The sequence below is a fragment of the Argiope bruennichi genome, chromosome X1 (genome assembly GCF_947563725.1).
Source record: "Argiope bruennichi chromosome X1, qqArgBrue1.1, whole genome shotgun sequence".
In the NCBI taxonomy this organism is placed as follows: domain Eukaryota; kingdom Metazoa; phylum Arthropoda; class Arachnida; order Araneae; family Araneidae; genus Argiope; species Argiope bruennichi.
The window spans coordinates 4,644,461-4,663,744 of NC_079162.1; the positions used below are offsets into that span (position 1 = coordinate 4,644,461).

Consider the following 19,284-nt stretch of genomic DNA (forward strand, 5'->3'; position numbering starts at 1 on the left):
TGTGATTCTTATTCCTCGTTGTGATCCTACTCCTCCAGCAAGTTTGTCAATTGCTAATGAAACACCCTGTATATGTATACATTTATGTGTACCTTGACTTTCTTCCTCTCGATTTTGTATTTAGTACTATATGTGTAAGATCCCTATTAAGAGCTCAGAGATTACTCTTTCTTTTTCATATATCAAGTAGCAATCCATCAAAAGAAAAAAGAAGATTTAGTAATAATCTTGCTGTTGAAAATTTTAGATCTCATATGTTATAAAAACAATTTCAGCCTTCTAAATTTCATTTCATATAATTTTAAACACTTCTCTCATTCATAAAAATGTCACTTTATATCTTTCCTTTCTACTCATATTCATCCAAAATTGATGAAGAACGTCCTATGCTCTAGAAACGGGGATGTGACTTGATATAGTAATATAAGGAAGAAAGCCGAGTATGCCATTTAAATTTTTTCCCTGCCACTTAGATCCAAATTTTGATATAAATATTCGTTTTTAGTTACAAGTTCATCTTATTCGAAATGTCATTGAAGTCATTGCATTTTTTTTTTTTTAAATTATGGCATTCACTTACACTCGTACATATACACCAACGAATTTAGTATATGATGTCAGATTTAACGAGCCCAATGTCCAAGTAAGGGCGGATTTTACAATGGAATTAGGGCTTGAACCTTTAACCCTCCACCCCCAAACATGACACCTTACTACTAAGTCATCGCCACCGAAATGCAAAGTAGGAGAGGAACTTTTATATATACGGTTATCTAAATTAGATCAAAAGTTTACTTCAGGCACTTTATAATCCATATTGAAAGTTTTGAGAATACTTGTCATGCAGCATTCCCCAATATCTACTGCCTGTTTTTCGAGTAATAATAGGGATCTCTTGCTTAATGCTTATTACTTCATTTACCAAAATTGTAAGTAAAATGGAATTTTTTCCGTCCTACCATTATTTAAAGAATCTGGCAACAAGTTATTTGAAGTTTTTGTAGTGTATTTTGTGTTGTTATAGTAACAAATGTAAATACGTTACTGGAATATCTGCAAAAATGTTGGTAAGGTTATTGTTTTTTTTAAACCTGAGACGTTTTTCTGTGATGGCTTTTGTACTAAACTTTGTATAAAAAAGTACAATGCACAAAGAAATAATTTGAGATGTTGAATACATTTTATATATTCTGTAAATATTGTTGATCATAATGATTTTTAAAAACTCAAAATTACGGTATGATGTGAACAAAAGAAAGATTCATAAAGAAGTAGATAAAAAATTTCGCCATAATATAAATATTGATTTTAAATTCTTGAACTTATTTACGTTTTATTCACTCTTATAAATGACTTTTCAAATTTAATGCTTATTTGCCTGTTTCACGTGCTTAGTATAGTTTCAGATATGATTATAACCTCAGTGGGATAGGAAAGCAGTTGATTTAATAAGTTGAAAGCAGCACGCAATTCATTTAATATTTCCATTTACCTGAATCAGTATACTAACTGCTTCTTAATATGTAAGTTGAAAGTATGATTGACATCCTTTCCCTTATTAATTATTTTTTTTCCAAGTGTCAAAGACTTAACAGATTTGTTAATAAGCAAAATGACATTATTGTGTTTTTTTGGGGGGGGATATGATATGAGGATTCAGATGCATATAAACCATATAATACTTTGAAAAGAGGTATATAGTTATGTGTCAGAAAGTACCATTTATTTATACAAACACCTTTCATATTTCTGTTTTTTTTGTTTTTTTTTTTCTCCCTTTAATCACCTATGTGCCGGTCATACATGCATTGAATCACCAGAATTTTGCACATATGATAAAATTAAGTCCTCTGTCAATGTAATAATTTGATACAAAATTATGTAATATTTATATATATCTTTACAAAAAGAACTGATTAAATAACATAATAGGACATTTTTTTATAAATTTAGGGAGATGGGTGATTATCTTAAACTGAGGGATTGCAGTAATGGTACATTATTAGAAAACAAACAATTGCATACAATTATAATGTATCCACCATGAAAAATGATATAAGTGGTAATTTTTATATATGAAAATACAAAACTAAGGTTTTGAAAATTTTTATATGGGTAGTTTTGATTTTCTTCTCAAAATTATTTACTTTGCATTAGACTTATGTATATGAAAAAGATAAAAAATTTTAAAATAAGCTTTACAGTAGACTGTAAAGCTTATTCTGTATTCCATTTTCTAGGTTGATGAAAGTGCGAGATTGATGGAGGTTCATTAAAAAAAATCATTTTGATTGCAAAATGTATTAACCCTTATGTTCATTTTGTATAGTATACCATACATACAACTTTAAAAAAATATACTACCACTATAAAATAATTTTTAACTTAGTTTTATTAAATAATTTTTATTACACAATTTTTTTATTTATTTTTTGATGTTTTTTATAGCGTAAAGAAGCTACCTATATACATTTTTTTTTTGCTTTCCTTCAAAAAAGCAATCTTGCCATGATAATGGTTAAATTATACAGAAAATTATAAGTGTTACAAAATATAATTAAAAGCCCGTTATTTATATTGTACCAAGGTCATTGTAAACTGCATTAGTATCTTGTTTTCTTTTTAATGATTCTCACTCATTCTTATGAAAACACTGAACTGTAAGAGGTGCTGCAGTGCATGAATAGGATAGTCTGTTGCATTTTGAATCCATTTTCTTACTAAAATGATGAGTTATGTTTTTCTTGAAAATACTGTTTTGATTTTTATTCAAAAAATGATGTGGAAAGATTTCTATAAGTGATTAAAAAGAATATAATGAATGAAATAAATAGAAGGTAATAGAATGTTTGAAATAAGTATGAGATAGTAAATTAAACTTTGTATAAAATATAATATGATGTTTCAATTTGTTAAATTATGTAAGTATTTTTTAATATTTATATTTTTCCCAACATGACTGAATTTCAAAAAGATATGTTATAATTTTTTATGTATTTAAGTTTTGAGAGCAGATACATTTTTCTTGTGGAATTTACATTCCATTAACTAATCTATCTATCTGGTATTTTAATATGCTGCTTTAACAGATGTGAGAAGCTTTTGATATACTACTCATGTATTAAAAAGTCTCCTAACTATTTCACTTAATTTCTACCAAAGTTGTTTAATTTTAAAAAAATGTTTAGCTTTTTCATTTGAATTCATTCCTGTTTATTTAACATGTGCCAAATGCAGTATGTCGTTTTAATTTTGAAATCTTTTGGCTATCTTGTGAGAGGAAAAAAGTATATGATGTGACAGCACAGTTTAAAGCAATGTGCAATTTTGTGACTGTATTATGATGTGAATTGACTTAACTGCAGTTATTATAATATGTTATAATCACTTTAGATTTGAAATATAAATAGAAAGGTTATTTTAAACTAAGTACTAGTTTAAGTGTAAGATTTCATCGAAACTTTTTAGTTTACGAAACAAAAAAGAAATTTAATGAACTTAATCAAATGTATTTTTAGATAATTTGTAAAAGATTAAGATTTCATTAAAATTGAAAATCTTTCTCTGTTTTCAAACTTTTGTATTTAATATTTATTCTCTGATGAATTCGGATAGAAGGAAATTAATGATTTAGTAGCCAGTTTGCAACATTTGTATTATTTTCTTATTGATGAAACTTTTTAAATTCTGATAAGCAATATGGGAATTGTCCTTTATGGATTGACCAAATGCAGTTCTGCACTCTACATTCAAGATATATTTACAATACTTTGAATTCTGAATATGACTAAAATCCAATTTCAGCATCGCAAAATTTGTTTTAATCCTTTTGTTTTTATTGGAACAGGATGTTATTCATTAAAATTTTACTATTACTCTTTTCAAATAATTTTTTGTATATTAATGCACTTATTATAATTAAATTGGGAATTATAATTAATCGATAGTGGTCAATAAGTAATTAATTATTTGACAATTACTGATTTTTGTAATAAAAAATCATGTTTTTACTTCTAGTTTTCTTTGAAAAGTCGTAAAAAAGAAGATAAAAAGACAGATGATAAATTGCATGACGAGAAAAGGAAAAATTCTAAAATGGATGATTTTGAAGATGATTTAGATTTTAATGAAACTCCTATTAGGAAAGTAAGTAAATAACTATGTATAATTTCTTTTCCTGTATTATATTTTTGTTTCAGATTGATACAAGTGCATATTTCAAGTAATTTTTTTCCATTCTTAGTTAATAAATTTAAAACCTTTTTATTGGTATTTGTAAATATAATTTTAAAATATTTAAATAAAAATCTCTTTCATATTATCGATGTGTAGATGATGTGTAGAACAAGAAAATTATATTTTATTTAATTATTTATGTTTATTTCGATGTGTGTGTGGTATATTTATACCTGATTTTTGATGAGTTTTTTTATGAATTCATTAAAACTAAATTAAAAGTAGAATTTTTAAATTTGTCAAAATGGTATGTTTTCATTTTCTTTCTTATTTTTGATGGTTGATTAATTGAATTTAGTTATTGATGACTCAATATTTAATTTATTTGTGGTAATAAAAACATCAACAAATTATATTCATTGTATCAAGTTTTACTATAAATTTACTGATAGTTTTAATGTTTTCATTAGTCAGTGTCTTCTTTATTTGATTTTATAGATTATATCATGAAGAGTTTAAAGTCCCAAATAATATTTAGTATGTCTAATATTAAGTAAAGGAGATTATATAAAATTAAATTTTAGAAAATATAGTTGCAGCTCAAAATCAACTGTAAAGTAATTTTTTTTTTGACGTAAAACTGTTAGTATTGGAAAAATTATGCATTTGTGTGAATTTTAGCTACTGTTAATATTTGTGATTTCTGTAATTGCTAAATTATGTGAAATTAATGAAAGAAATAATTAAAATAAATGGCGCTTTTCATATCCCTCCTTTTCCTCTTCAAATAACATCAGAACTAGTTAATGTTTCTGAAAACTGTTGAGGACAATGCTTTTTCTGGATTTTTAATAAAGTTTAAAAGTGTAAAAGTAAAGTATTGTTCTTAAGCAAATAAGGGAGAAAACAAGGAGTGGCAAAGTTTGATTTCATTTGAAAATCATTAAAGCACCCATTTTTTTTATTTTTATCATGTACACTTTTTTTAAGCTTTGTGTTGAAGTATGTGCTTAATCATGGTACTTCTCTTATGAATTTCATATCATTCAGACTCAATTTTGAAACTAAATTTGAATTAATAAGCAAATGAGCACTAACTTTAAATTAAATATTGACTAGGGAAGAATGTTGGATCTTTGACCATTTCTGTTTATGTTGATGATGAGCGAAAAAATGTGAAAGTTTTTGTATTTAGTACAAAGATTAACAATGAATTATTTAATTTAACTTGTTGCTATTTTAAACAAATGGATTCTTTGGCAAATAAAAATATCAATCCAATTTCACTGCTAAAGAGTAATTATTATTAACATAACATTTTACATTATAGGCTTTTGTTTACAAATATGAAATAGTATTGATTTATACATATTATAGACAGACTAATAATTTTATTTTGGGCAAACTCTGAATTTTCAATCCAAAAAGGAGTTTTAGAAGTTTAAATGGGAAAATGCATCATGTTTTATTTTTGACCACTATGATGTGCTATGACTTTGACCACATCAGGGGTAAAATATTTCCTATTTAGAGGACACTAGGGATCATTTTCATCATTTCCCAAGATTATGAGTAATTTGTGTATGCCATCTACATTTGGTTCTTCATCCTATGGTCTATCACAAAAAATTTTCATTCAATCAAAAAAACTATTGTAATGCTGGGGATGTAAATATCATTTGGAAGCCCAAAGTAAATTTTCTCTTTCCATTTCTCTCTCTATTGGAAGTTTACTTTTGAAAGGATTAGTTGAAGTATTCCTGAGTTTAAAGCATACTTCATTCTGTATTTTGATATACATTGTTGTACCATCTATAAATTCAATATGCTTTAATTCCTGGATTATTTTTTTGTCTGCAATTATTTTTTATGGGATTATTTTTCTACTTTTAGACGACTTTTCAATCTTTAATTTATTTCACAAGATTATTTTTCTTCAGTTATTAAGCCCTTTATCGATCATATCTAACCAAGTCTTAAAACTGCTCGGTTACACCTTGACAACTCTAGAAACTCACATAGTTATTCCTGTTATTAAGATGACAAAAAATGGTGCAATTATCATTATATTTTATCCTCACAACTATCATTGAATGAATCATTTAGCCTGGGATGCATTTGTCTCAGTGAAAACTTATTATAAACGGGTAATGAGGAAAAATAAATGGATATTAGCATCAAATATTAGGTGTAATCTTGTTACCATATATGATTTGGTTAAATTGGGTTACGAAATCTGATCCCAAATGATATCATGGAAAGATTCAATGTTATAGGGTTTCTCTTTACTAAAAATATCTTTGCTAATGATGAGTTTCTTCCTTCATCTGTAATTGACAGGTTGATGATTCATCCATTATCTCATACATGATTCAGCCATTGGAGGCTCATTATCACAGATTCTGGCCCAAATTTTGTCAGACTAAATATACATATTGGCGTCCTAAATCATATTCCTTGAAAAAGTGTGGCATTTCGCTAAAATATTGCGAAAAATAGGAATAAATAAAGAAATATCGAAAGTTAAAGCAAATATTATTTGTGACATCCCTGGAAAAACTAGTGTTACAGGCACTGAAATTAAAAAATGGCCCCAAAACTTAACATAGAAAAGGATTTAAAAGAAACTCCGCTGCTTTAACAACGACAAAAAAGTTATTTTTATTTATCAAATTTTAAAAATAGCGGTAATTTTTTCCTTCAAATTATTAAGTTCAGTAGGGATTTTTCTCATTTATTAAATAGTAACATAAGAAATATAATTTAAGAAGGACGAACCTATTAAAAACTACAGACTTTTGTAAATAACTTGTTTTTATGTATGAGATTTGATCAAAAATAACTATCTTAACATTTGTGTGAATAAAATTCGTTTATCCATTTAGGGAGTTGCTTTTTTAATGATTAGTGCAAGTCACAGGTACAGGTCAATGCTATCTTGTACTTTTGACCTCCATGTGAGATTTTTAAAAAATAATTAAAAATGTTAAAATTGAATTGTTTTTCGAGTATGTAATAAATGCAAAACCAAGCAGAATTAAGATCAGCATTTGAGACTGTTGTGAACTTATGTACGAAACCAATAAAAAATTAGTATTGAAAATCGGTCAAAGATACAAAACTCTTCTCTATATGTGTACAAGATGTTCCAATAAAGCAGAACAAACATTTTCTTAACTACTACAATTAAGCATATCCTTTAAATTGAAAAGTTTCATTAATTATGGTATTCAAATGTATGGAAATAATTAGGTTTCTGTAGATGTAGATAATAAAAAGTTTTTTTTTTTTTTTTTTTTTTTTTTTTTTAAATTTTTATTTAGCTTCCATAGCGAAAAAATGTCACCGAGTAAAATGTTTTTTCTTACACTAATGTGTAAGCACTCAAAGTTTCATTTTCCTATCTACAAAATTTGGTAGACATCTGTAGAAAGTTGCATTTTTTCAGCAAGCCTTGCATTCATGCGATCCACTTCGTCACTTCTACCATCAAGAGAACCTTCTTGAATTCACCGGCAAAGATCTTTGTCAACAGGAGACGTGTTATACACCGAAGAACCTAAGTAGTTACATAAATGAAAATTAAGATGTCAAGGTAGGAGGAATTAAGCCAGGATATATTAAGAAATTTAATAAGTCCCAGTAATCCAATCCACCTGTCAAGAAAATCAATACGTAACCATTGTCTTAATATGACGTATGATGAGGTAGGGTACCATCTATTTACGATTACAATTATAGAAGTACTGTCAAAGAGTTTAGACATAATGTTATTCAGAACTAATTGCATGACTTTGATCATTCGGCATATTATTGTACAAAATAAAACCGGTAAAAAGAGTTTCTAAAAATGCCACACCACACATTTACAAAAAATTATTTCTAATGATGAGCTCCTTATACGAAAAATTGATTTTTTTCCCCATTTAAAAAGTGGTCGTTTTGACAATTGATGTTTCTATCTCGATTAACGCGTTGTTCGCCTGTCCAAATTACATTTCCGAGAATAAAAAGATTTGATTTAACTAGAAGCGGGTTTCAACTGTGAAGTTCCAGATGCTGATCATGATCTGATTGTAACTGTCGTGGATGTTCACAAATGTCACATGAATTCCAGTAATTACATTGTAGTGTTCTATGAAATCTCGGTTTTATAATGCTTAATTCTAAACTGACAATTCATATACTAGTTAGATGATAGTTTGAAAAATAGGAAGTAAGAATCTTGTAATTTGTGTTTGCTAAACTAGTCTGTAAATATATTTTCTGGAAAGATGCTGGAAACTCGGGAAGACAACGTTTTATGTATCTAGATGAACGTTAGAATTACATACGATATAAATTATAAACGTTTCAAAACATTCCTCGTTAATGAAATATGTCACTCTTTTGGGAAACTTAATATCATACATACAATTTCAAGCCAAAAAATTTTCTTTTTGTCTGCATTCTACTACTTCTTAGAGATATTTTAATTGTTCAGTTCCAGTAGAATGAATGTTTATATCAAAACTCGAATATAATAATTCTCCTATATGTATTTAGGGTAAGCCTCGTGTGAATTTTAAAATAAGCATAACTTTTCAAATTTTGTAGACAGAAGTGTGTATGCATCGATTAATGTAAGAGAAGCATTTTACTAATTGACAATTTACACTATGTGGACCGTATAAAAATGTAATTTTTTTAACATTTATTATCAACTTTTAGCAAAAGAAAAAGTGTTTTTTCACTATTTCTTACCTTATTTAATGATACTTTGTAATTAGAAGTATATGTATAATTGTAGTAGTTAAGGAAATAAACTTCTGTTCCAGTTTTTTTGGACTATCATGTATACTATTTACAAAAATGATATTTATGTGCTTCTTACTTTAATTTATAAAGATCAAAGGATTCTTTTACTGTTATTTGACTAGTAAACTATAATAGTTGAATCAGCTTTCTTATTTCTACAAAAGGGAATAATGATTATGTAAAGAAATAGTTATAATTTTTAGTTGTAAATTTTCCAGAAATTATATTTTTTGAACTGTGTTTGCAAAGTTTTCCCGAAAGATTTTCCATCCATATCGAGACAGATGGATATTCATCTAATAACTTTTCTGTACATTTGATCTTCATTACCTGTGCATCACAAAAAAGGCTTAAAGTAAGTTTCTGTTTTTTTTCAGTAGGGATGTCAGATAAATAATTTTACATAAGTAATATATAAATAAATGGTTATGGGAGTCAAAGCAAGCATTCTAGGAATAAATTCAGCTGGCTCTTGCTAATAAGTTTATCTGTATAGAATTGTATGATTTATCAAATGTTTCATAGCTGTAGATTGATGAACTGGAGTCCATAAATTTTTAATCTTTCTGGAACTATCATCAGCAAGACATGCAATCAGGATCTGCGTAAGATATGTGTTACCTGCCATGAATGATTCAGAAGATACCTAGTACATTACAAAAATACATATTTCTGCAAAAATGCGAATTTCAATGTTTTTAGAATCGAATTTTATCATTCTTGAGATTAATTAATTTTTGTGTAATAATTTTACAAGATTTTAATATCTCAAACACTTTTGGTATAAATTTATTTATTTTATTGTTCAATTAATCATTTTTACTTTATTTCTTGGTGTTTATATGTGGCACAATTCATTCTTTTATGAAATTCAGCTTTTTTTTTTTCTTTTCTTTTCTTTTTTTTTTTTTTTTGGTCCTAAGCCTGTTTTATGTATGCATTTATTCTGATGAATGAATTTTGAAGCAAAAATATTAAGCTTGATGACTGATAAGTTTGTTTGTTTTAAAAACAGAAACTACTATTTAAATGTTTTAATATAAATTGCATTTTTGGAAGCCAATGACAGAAATTTGAATAATGCTGATTATCCAACCAATGCTGTAAAAATCTTAATATTCTTTTCAGAAAATATATTTCTGAGAATTTAGTTTCGAGTTTTGTTTTATCTACATAGACATATTTTTTTGCATTGTGAAATCTTTTACAATTAAAATATTAACAGGTGTTTTTTTTTTGTTTTGTTTTTTTTAAAATTTTTTTTTAAAGATTTTCTTAGCACCTTTGATTATACATCTGTTAGCTTTCTTGATACAATTCTAAAATTTTGTCCATCATGTAGTTAGTTTACGGAAACATTTTTCTCATTGGAAGTTTTTGTGTTCTATGAGTGTGTTAAATTTTATATCATAAAATAATAATCTGATATTTTAATTTGTTTCATAAAATATAATTTCCCTTTATTGCCATTTAATATATGTTTTAGATCAATATTTATTTAAAGCCCGAGCCTACCTATCCTTGCATCCAACTATCGAAATGTTTATTTATTTACTTTTTTAAAGATCCTTGTTGTTTAAAAAGTTCTTAATAATGTAGTATATTTTGACAATTAAATTTAGGATTGATTACATTTTCATATTTATGATATATCATAGAAAATGAAGAAATATTTTTGAATGCTTTACAAAAAGGAAAGTTGACCATTGCAATTGAAAGTTTCTTCAACATTTGTAATATATTTACTTTGCTGCAACATTCATATTAGTTTTAGGCAGAATATGTTGTAACTACAATGTAGACTTCTTTTTTTTTTTTTTTTTGCATCACTGATAATTTATTTTTTCAGTCTGATTTTCGATCGGATAGAAAGCAAGATGTGTCCCTTGATTTCATTTCTGACTTTTCTTCTGAGGTAATTATTATAAGTATCTACTATTTAAAGTGTATTTTAAGAGAATAAAATTATTGGCAGAAATATCCCATATTAGTTATAGTGATGAGTAATAAAGTATATTTAATATAAAAAAGTAGAACATTATAAAAAAAAGTATATCAAATGTGCATCTTTATTAGTGATAGGATCTATTTATTAGTGATAGGATCTAATTTTTGTTTATCAAGAATCTGATAGTCGAAAAAAATCGTAAAAGACACAGAAAATAATACTATGATAAAACAAAATCAGATTGAATATCATCAGAAAGAAGATATCCATTAAACTATAAATATAATTAAAATTTATGTTTATGTAATTTTTTTCTTTTTATTCTGAAGATGAGGATCCTTCTCATCTGCGTCAATATATACATAAGAAATTTCCCGTTAATATCTTTTCTTGATACCTTTGGTTTTAGTCTGCTAATGGCAGACTAGTACTTATTTTCAGTTTCTTTATCCATGATGTTTCCTTTTGAAACTCTTCAATCGCGATAAAAATCATAAAAACAAGGTTCTTACATAGCGCTATGATAGCCTTATTAATATTGTCACATAGATACTTTAGTATGGAACTCAATGACACACACAAGAAGTAGAGCTAAACCAATTTATTAAATCAACTCAGAACACAATGACTGACAGATCTTCTGCTTTTATACTAGCAGGGAAAGTTCCAGAATATTTTTCTGGACACAGTAAGAAAAGTCCAGAACACTTGTCTGGTAAACTAAAGAAATGTCCAGAATCTTCCGGAACATGAAATAAAGGAAAACATAAAATCACTGAATTAAATATTTATGCAGGCGGTGAATCGCATTGTTTCTAGCGGGATTCGAGATCTCTTGATTAAGAGACCAGCGCTATGACCATTCGGCCATGGAGAGTCGATTGCGTCTTTTTTATTCGGAATTGATACCTCCTTAGAAGAATAGCGTCTCGATATTATGGCATTTAATTTTGTGGCTCTAGTTCTTGATCGAGTCACAAGGCCAGTATAAGTCGTTGCGTCTTCACGGGGAGTAATCTCTTGAGAAATGTCTCTTTCCGGAACCTCCATACTTTCATAAGAATGTTGGTCGTCTTGTTCTTCTAGGTCATGGTATGGCTTCATGCGTAAAACGTGGACAACTTCCTTCGGTGGACAACCGCCTTAAAACCTGATAAGGGCCGAAGTACCTCTTGAGGAGCTTCTCGGAAAGCCCTATTTTACGAACTGGTATAAAAATCCACACGGAATCCCCTGGTTCGTATGCCATTATCCGATGTTTGGAGTCATAACGCCGGCGATCTTTCTGCTGAGCCTCGAGAGTTCGTGCACGAGCTAATTGCCTTGATTCTTCTGCTTTAGTGATCAGATGACTAACGTAATCGTCTTCTTGGCTGAACTCGTTGGGGCCGAGGGGAAACACCGTATCCAACTGCGTTTCAGCTTCTCTCCCATGTAGTTGGTAGAAGGGCGTAAACCCTGTCGTGTCGTGCTTGGCAGTGTTGTAGGCGAATGTGACGAACGGCAATATCTGGTCCCAGTTCTTCTGTTCGACATCAACATACATAGAAAGCATATCTGCTAACGTTTTGTTGAATCGCTCTGTGAGGCCATTTGTTTACGGATGATAGGCTGTGGTCATTCGATGAGTGATATTGCACAGTCGATTAAATCGGACACCAGCTTGGACTGAAATACTTGACCACGGTCTGTTATGATAACTCGTGGAGCCCCATGCTCCAGGATTATGTCCTCTAGTAGGAATTTGGCTATTTGTGTAGCTTCCGCCGTCGGTAAAGCTAAGGTGACTGCGTGCCTTATCAAATAATCGGTGCATACTACAATCCATTTGTTGCCGCGTCAGGTTCTGGAAATCGTCTTAGCAGATCGATTCCGATGCGATGGAAAGGAGCGGCAGCTGGTGGAATAGTCACGAGACGACCTGGTGGCTTCTGAGGAATAGATTTTCTCCTTTGACATTCTCGGCAGTGCATCACATATCTTCGAACATTTCTGTACAAGCCTGGCCACTGAAATCGCTTTCTTATTCTATCATACGTCCTGGTGAATCCTAGATGTCCGGCGGTAGAGTCGTCATGGAGAGATTCTAGAATACTGAGCCGTAAATGCTTCGGATCACTGGTAGAAATTTCCTTCTGAACGGACCAAAATTCTTCTTGTAGAGGATTACTTCGACTAATTCAAAGTTTTCCAGCCTGCTTGCTTCGGTACTTTGTTAGTCTCTTATTATTTTTGCCGATTCCGGATCTTTCATCTGTTCTTCTGAGAAATTAGTGAATAAAGTGGCACCTATGGAGTCCCCAAACCATGAAGCATCGACTTTTAATGAGTTTCTGGACAGACTATCAGCATCTTTGTTTTTCCTTCCACTTTTTTACACCACTGATACGTCGTATTCTTGGAGTAGCAACGCCCATCTAGCGAGTCTTCCAGAGGGATCCTTCATTCCTGTCAGCCAACACAGGGAATGATGGTCAGTGACGATCTTGAAAGCCTTTCCAAAGAGATATGGCCGAAACCTAGTTATAGCCCATATGGCGGCAATGCATTCTCTTTCAGTTGTGGTATAGTTTCTCTCAGCCTTCGTCAGAGTACGCGAGGCATAAGCTATTACTTTTTCCTTCTCATCTTGAATTTGGACTACTACTGCTCCGATTCCGTATCCACTCGCGTCAGTGTGAAGTTCCGTTGGTGCATTTTCGTCATAAAGTCCTAAGACAGGGTCGGAGGTAAGATATTTCTTTAAACTATTGAAAGCTTCTACTTGTTCAGGTCCCCAACAGAATTTTGTGTCCCCCTTCATTAACAACTGTAGAGGTTCGGCTTTATGGCAAAAGTCCTTTATAAATCGGCGATAGTAAGAACAAAGTTCCAGAAAGCTTCTTATGTCATGGATATTCCTAGGCACGGAAAAGTCACTCACGGCCTTTACTTTTTCTGGGTCCGGTCGTACGCCATCACTAGATACTAGGTATCCCAAGGTCTTTATCTCTTGTACTCCAAAGTGACACTTTTTTTGGATTAAAGATAAGGCCTGCTTTCTGTATACACTGAAGGACGGTGTTCAACCTCTGAAGATGTTCATCGAATGTTTCTGAGAACACCACAATGTCATCTAAATAGCAAAGGCACTTTCTCCATTTTAAATGTCGCTGAATGTTATCCATCATCCTTTCAAAAGTTGCTGGAACTTTGCATAAGCCAAATGGCATCATTTTAAACTCGTATAATCCCTCAGGTGTTATAAAAGCTGTTTTCTCACGATTGGCTTCATCAACTTCTATTTGCCAGTAACCGGAGTAGAGATCCATAGACGAAAATTATTTTGCCCCCTTCAGGCAATCCAAGGTGTCGTCAATACGCGGCAATGGATACAAGTCTTTCTTGGTAATTTTGTTGAGTCGGCGATAATCAACACAAAAACTCCAGCTTCCATCTTTTTTCCTGACCAAGATGACTGGAGATGACCATGGTCTTTCTGATGGTTGAATGATGTCTCTTTCTAACATTTTGGTTACCTCCTCACTGATAATGCGGCTTTCAGATGGGGACACTCTGTAAGCTCTCTGACTGATATGTAAGTGGTTGCCTGTGTTTATTCGGTGTTTAACATTGAGTTGACTACTTTTCCTGAAAGTCCTTTCTTGATCGAAAATTTCTGAAAACCTCTGGAGTAGATGCAGCATTCTTCCTTTTTGGTCGATCCTCAAATCCAGAGCTATCATTGTGGTACAATCGATGACACCCAACTTTGCCTTTGAAGTGGTCATGGAATGAAGCCATCCTTCGTCTATGGTATTTACGCAGTCTTCGCGTAAGGGTTTGGCATACCCGATACACATGACTTTAGGGATGATCTGAGGTTCTCCTTGTCCGTTGGCAACCCATAATTCGGCTTTACCATTAAGGAGCGTAACTATAGTAGACGGAATGGCAGAGGAGCATCCTATTTCCCTCTACTATTACGTCAATAGCTCGATGGTTCTTACGCCCTAAGACAGCAATCGTTCTTATAGAACGAGCAGGTACTCTAAAGTCTTCCAACGTGAATAAACGGCTGGAGTCTGGAGTTTGGGATTCTGGAATGACGTCTTGAAACAAGAGCTCCGAACGGCCACAATCTATAACAGCTTGAGAAGCGCCCAAAAAGTCCCAACCAAGGATGCATTGCGGCAAAACAATAAATTCAAAATCTTGAGTTCGACCATTGATTTCGAGACGAAGCGTACATTTTCCCACTGGTCTCACGTAATTTCCATCGGCGACTTTTAAAAGAACATTGTTAGTTGTTGGAAACATAATTGTCTTCAGTAGGCGACGATACTTCTCCGAGATGACAGAAAATGAGGCTCCAGAGTCCACAAGGGCAGAATACTGGCTCATTGTCGACGATTACTTCAATGTTGTTTCTGGACATCTTTGCGGCAATCGGAAGATTTTTGTCACTAGCGGCCTCACCCCCAAGGAAGGTCGCACCGCTTAGTTTTCCTCATTTCTCCGGTTAGGAGATTGACTGGATCTTCTATATGGCGACGGAGATCTATAGCGGCGTGTCAGCGATCGTCCTCGTGATGGACTGGGCGACAAAGTTCGGACTGCTGGTCGGCTGTATTCGTCGGCATAGCGTCCCTCATTTGACGGCGGACGGCCGAAATCTCTCCTATTAGCCCGATATGCCTCAAAAATAGCTTTGCGATCTCGGCAGTATCGAACTACATGGCCAGAGCGGCCACAATGGAAACACACGGGTCTTCTATCAGGGGTGCGCCAGACATCTGTCTTCCTCTGTGGTTGCTGTGCTACGGGCGTAGTTCATCTCGTCTTGGTTTGACCTTTGTTCACCCTGGTGTTGTCTGTGACAAAGGAGCCAAAGCATTTTCCACTTCCTCTCGAACAAGGGCTTCAATGCCTTTGTCTTGGAGTTCGGGATCGACTACTGAAGATATGAGGCGTTGGACCTCCTCACGCACTATTTGACGTATTAGTGATACCATATCTAGTTGTTGGCCAATTGCAGCCATTGGTACGACATTTGGGAGCCTTTCAAATTTCCTACCCCGGATCCTCTTTTGCTGCATATCTTCGATCTTTCTACACCATTTAATGAAGTCCTCTGTAGTGGTTATTTCTTTCGTCAGTAGTGCCTAGTAAACATCTTCGGCGACTCCTTTCGTCAGATGAGACACTTTCTCTTCTTCTGACATATCTGGTTTGACTTGGTGGCGTAACCACAACATGCTTTAGATGTACGACTGCGTACTTTCGCCAGATTTTTGAGCTCTATTCTTTAGCTCATCTTCTGCCTTCTTTACATAACGCTATGTTTCTCCAAATGCCTCTTTTAACATTGATTTGAAAACATCCCAGGAAGTCAATTTATCTTCATTATTTTCGAACCATTGTTTCGCTGTGCCGTCCAGGAAGAAGAACACATTTGCGAGACAAGTCATGTTATCTCATCTGTTGAATTTTGACACTCTGTCATATTCTTTAAGCCATTTGTTTGGGTTCTGTCCCACGTCTCCTTTAAATACAGATGGATTCCTGTACTGTGGCTGTGCTGGTGTCAAGATGACCGGTTTAGTTTCCTGTTCCACGGGCATTTTCCTTGTCTTTCCGGGTGGTGGATTATAAAGTCGAAATTCTGGTTCAAGGCCTTTAAGGCGATCGCTTCTTCGTAAATCCGTTTCCACACTGACTGGAATTGTACCCGGCGCCTCCACCAAAGAATGTCACGTATATACTTTAGTATGGAACTTAATGACACACACAAGAAGTAGAGCTAAACCAATTTATTAACTCAACTCTGAACTCAATGACTGACAGATCTTCTGTTTTTATACTAGCAGGGAAAGTTCCAGAATACTTTTCTGGAGACAATAACAAAAGTCCAGAACACTTGTCTGGGAAACTAAAGAAATGTCCAGAATCTTCCGGAGCATGAAATAAAGGAAAACATAAAATCAATGAATTAAATATTTATGCTGACGGTGAATCACATTGTTTCTAGCGGATTCGAACCTACGATTAAGAGACCAGCTCTATGACCATTCGGCCATGGAGAGTCGACTGCCTCTTTTCAATGCGGCAATATAAAGTTATATCAATTATAAATCTGGAGAAGTTTCTATTTTATGCCACTCTTTCGTATCATTCCCATAATGTTTAAAATCATTTTCTAAGACATATAAATTAACAATAAATTTTAAGTAATGATTACTGATTTTTCTTGCTATTTCAAAATCAACATTAATAGATGTTTTTATTCTTGAAAGAAGTCTATTTCAGAAATCACATTTCTTTCAAACTTTTTATAGTTTCTTTTCTTTTATTTAGTTCAGTGCGTTTTTATGTACATTACATATTGTTTTACTACTATCCACTTTTTTAACGTTAATGTTACTCGAGTCTCTATGTAATATAAATTCGTTGATACTATTATGCAGGCACCACCGCGTACAAGAAAAACAGCCGGCTGGTCAGATGGTACGCCAGGCAAAAAGTAAGATACTATTTTGGTTTGTCTTTACTTTAAATTTAACTTTCTTTATCATTTTTAGAAAAAATTTGATTATAATGAGAAATGTGGAATGTTGTAAATAGCATTCTGAAGAAAAAAAAATTGCGCATTTTATCACTTTAAAAATTTATTAATATTTGAAGAGTGTAATGTGTCTCTGTTTTTCTGATACAAAAATGTGTATAGAGAGTTAGCTTTCTAGATATATTGTCTCTTATGTTAATTTTTACTCTGTTTTAAGTGCAGCTCTTTCTAGATCCTTAATTTGAGTAGTATTTCAGATTTGTTAATTGCTATGTTAAAGGACTAGCACAGACATTCAAATTTTCGCCAAGACAGCAAGAGAAAGCATGAGTTTTTGGCTGCCGAAATGTATGAAAAGAACTTTCAAGAATGTTAAAAAAAACCCGTCGAAACTTGTGTCCTCAAGAGCACAGACACCAATCATTTTTTAACTTGGATGATGATGTCACTAGTGCTGACAGTCGAAAATATTGCTCTGTCTGCATTTCGATCCGCAGTAAGCGCCAAGCGAATGTACGGAAAAAAGTTTACTGGAAACTTTTTTTTGTTTAATTCTTTACAGGGTGATTATAATTAAAGTTACGATTTCAAAAATCGATAATTTTAAAACTACTGGTCAGAATGACTTGATATTTTAGCAGAACAATCGTGACACAAATCGAAAGGAAAAAATAATTCCAAAATACGCCGACAGATGGCGCTATGTGGGTTTACATTGTCTGGAGATATGCGAATTACTTATACGTGACATGCGCACCGCAGACATAGCTGCCATAAAATTGCACAGCACCAGCTCTTTGCATGGATGCTTCATCATGACTCTGATTATGAAGGATCGCGCTCTTCTCTTGAAGCTTTTTTATAAGAACGATGGCTCTGCACTTATAGCTGTCGGGAAGTTTCGGACATTAAAATCCATAAAATCTGGTCCAATAACCACAAATGGTGTACGAAAAATGATTGCTAAATTCGAAGAGACCGGTTCATTTGACATGAAACGGGGTAAAGGAAGGAAACCAGTTTCTGCTGCGGCAGTGGAAGATGGTGGCTACAGCATTACAAGGACAGATTAACCGTGATGCTTGAATCAGCAGTGCACGAAGAGTTGGCCGAATGCTGGATATGCCAATCAGCACGGTGTGTAAAGTCCTACGGAACATCTTGCGTTGTTATCCGTACAAGATAACTCATGTGCAGCAGTTGCTACCTGCTGACAGGGAAGCAAGTGAATCTTTTGCACTACGATTTCTTTCCCGGATGGAAGGGGACAATGGATGGCCATGGAACATTCTGTGGTCTGACGAAGACCATTTCCATTTGCAAGGTTCTGTAAATACGCAAAATTGCAGGATATGGGCGACCGAGAATCCGTTCCATCTACAGCCATTACCTCTTCAGTTTGAAAAGGTCACTGTGTGGTGCGGAATAACGGCAGCGTTTATCGTCGGTTCATTTTTCTTCGAGGAGATCACACCTGCGGATCCCGTTACCTGCACAGTTACTGTTAAATGGTATGAAGTTCTTTTGCGTGACCATGTCCTTCCGGCTCTTCAGCAGCGTCAGTGTGTGGATCGCACAATATTCATGCAAGATGGCGTTCCTCCACACATTGCTATTCTTGTGAAGCACCTAGTGAGTGCTCATTTCAGAGATGATAGGATCATAACCCACCATTTTTGAACAACTTAACCGCCACGTTCCCCCGACTTAAACCCGTGTGACTTCTGGGCTTTGGGATACCTGAAGAATGTGTTTACATCGGGCGGATTGAGAATCTAGCAGACTTGAAGGCAAGCATCACACACCACATCCATTGTAT

General features: G+C 32.8%; 1 protein-coding gene across 3 annotated transcripts in view; it reads left to right on the plus strand.

The window, feature by feature from the left end:
* The first annotated feature begins 774 nt into the window (after window positions 1-774).
* LOC129958505 (intraflagellar transport protein 43 homolog) overlaps window positions 775-19,284 on the plus strand; it is a 72,226-nt gene continuing 53,716 nt past the window's right edge. The window contains exons 1-4 of one of the 3 annotated variants that reach the window (XM_056071029.1): window positions 775-929; window positions 4,018-4,146; window positions 10,823-10,888; window positions 17,368-17,423. In XM_056071029.1, coding sequence (XP_055927004.1) covers window positions 903-929; window positions 4,018-4,146; window positions 10,823-10,888; window positions 17,368-17,423 — 278 coding nt within the window. In that variant the 5' untranslated portion in view covers window positions 775-902. Of the gene's footprint in view, window positions 930-985; window positions 1,068-1,504; window positions 1,524-4,017; window positions 4,147-10,822; window positions 10,889-17,367; window positions 17,424-19,284 lie in introns of those variants that run through there. The other 2 variants (XM_056071030.1, XM_056071031.1) reach the window with 2 other exon arrangements.